General features: G+C 57.2%; 1 protein-coding gene across 1 annotated transcript in view; it reads left to right on the forward strand.

The window, feature by feature from the left end:
- LOC104492559 (carboxyl-terminal PDZ ligand of neuronal nitric oxide synthase protein-like) overlaps nucleotides 1-458 on the forward strand; it is a gene marked incomplete at its 5' end in the record, with an annotated part of 4,528 nt that overhangs the window by 3,130 nt on the left and 940 nt on the right. Inside the window, one exon of the mRNA XM_010135135.1 lies at nucleotides 8-122. Coding sequence (XP_010133437.1) covers nucleotides 8-122 — 115 coding nt within the window. The remainder of the gene's footprint in view (nucleotides 1-7; nucleotides 123-458) is intronic.

A 458-nucleotide genomic window follows, 5' to 3' on the forward strand; every position in this document is an offset into this window, starting at 1 on the left:
GCTGGAGGCCCAGGCTCGCGTGCACCAGCTCCTGCTCCAGAACAAGGACTTGCTGCAGCACATCTCGCTCCTGGTCAAACAGGTGCAGGAGCTGGAGCTGAAGCTGGCAGGGAACAACACCAGTAAGCGCTCCTGCCTCTTCCTCTCCCATCACAGCTAGCTGGGTCTGTGGAGGACGTGCATGCGGGTGTTTCTCTTGAGGTTTTTGTGCATTTCCAGTGATTTTGGTTAGGGGAATATTAGTGTCCTTCTGGCCTGGCTTGTGTGTGTGCAGCAGGATGCTTGCATGCGGCATGGGTAGGGGCATGGGAAGGGCTGTGTCGACAGGTAGTCCCATATGTCCATCGGCTGTTCGTCTGGTTTCTCCAGTGGCTGCATGCTCTAGGCCAGCACCTTACCTGCCCAAGAACCCCTCCCTGACCTTCCTCTCCATCAGATGCAGCCATCAGCTCCCTGCA

The sequence above is a fragment of the Buceros rhinoceros genome, unplaced genomic scaffold (assembly GCF_000710305.1).
Source record: "Buceros rhinoceros silvestris isolate BGI_N320 unplaced genomic scaffold, ASM71030v1 scaffold21644, whole genome shotgun sequence".
Taxonomy (NCBI): Eukaryota; Metazoa; Chordata; class Aves; order Bucerotiformes; family Bucerotidae; genus Buceros; species Buceros rhinoceros.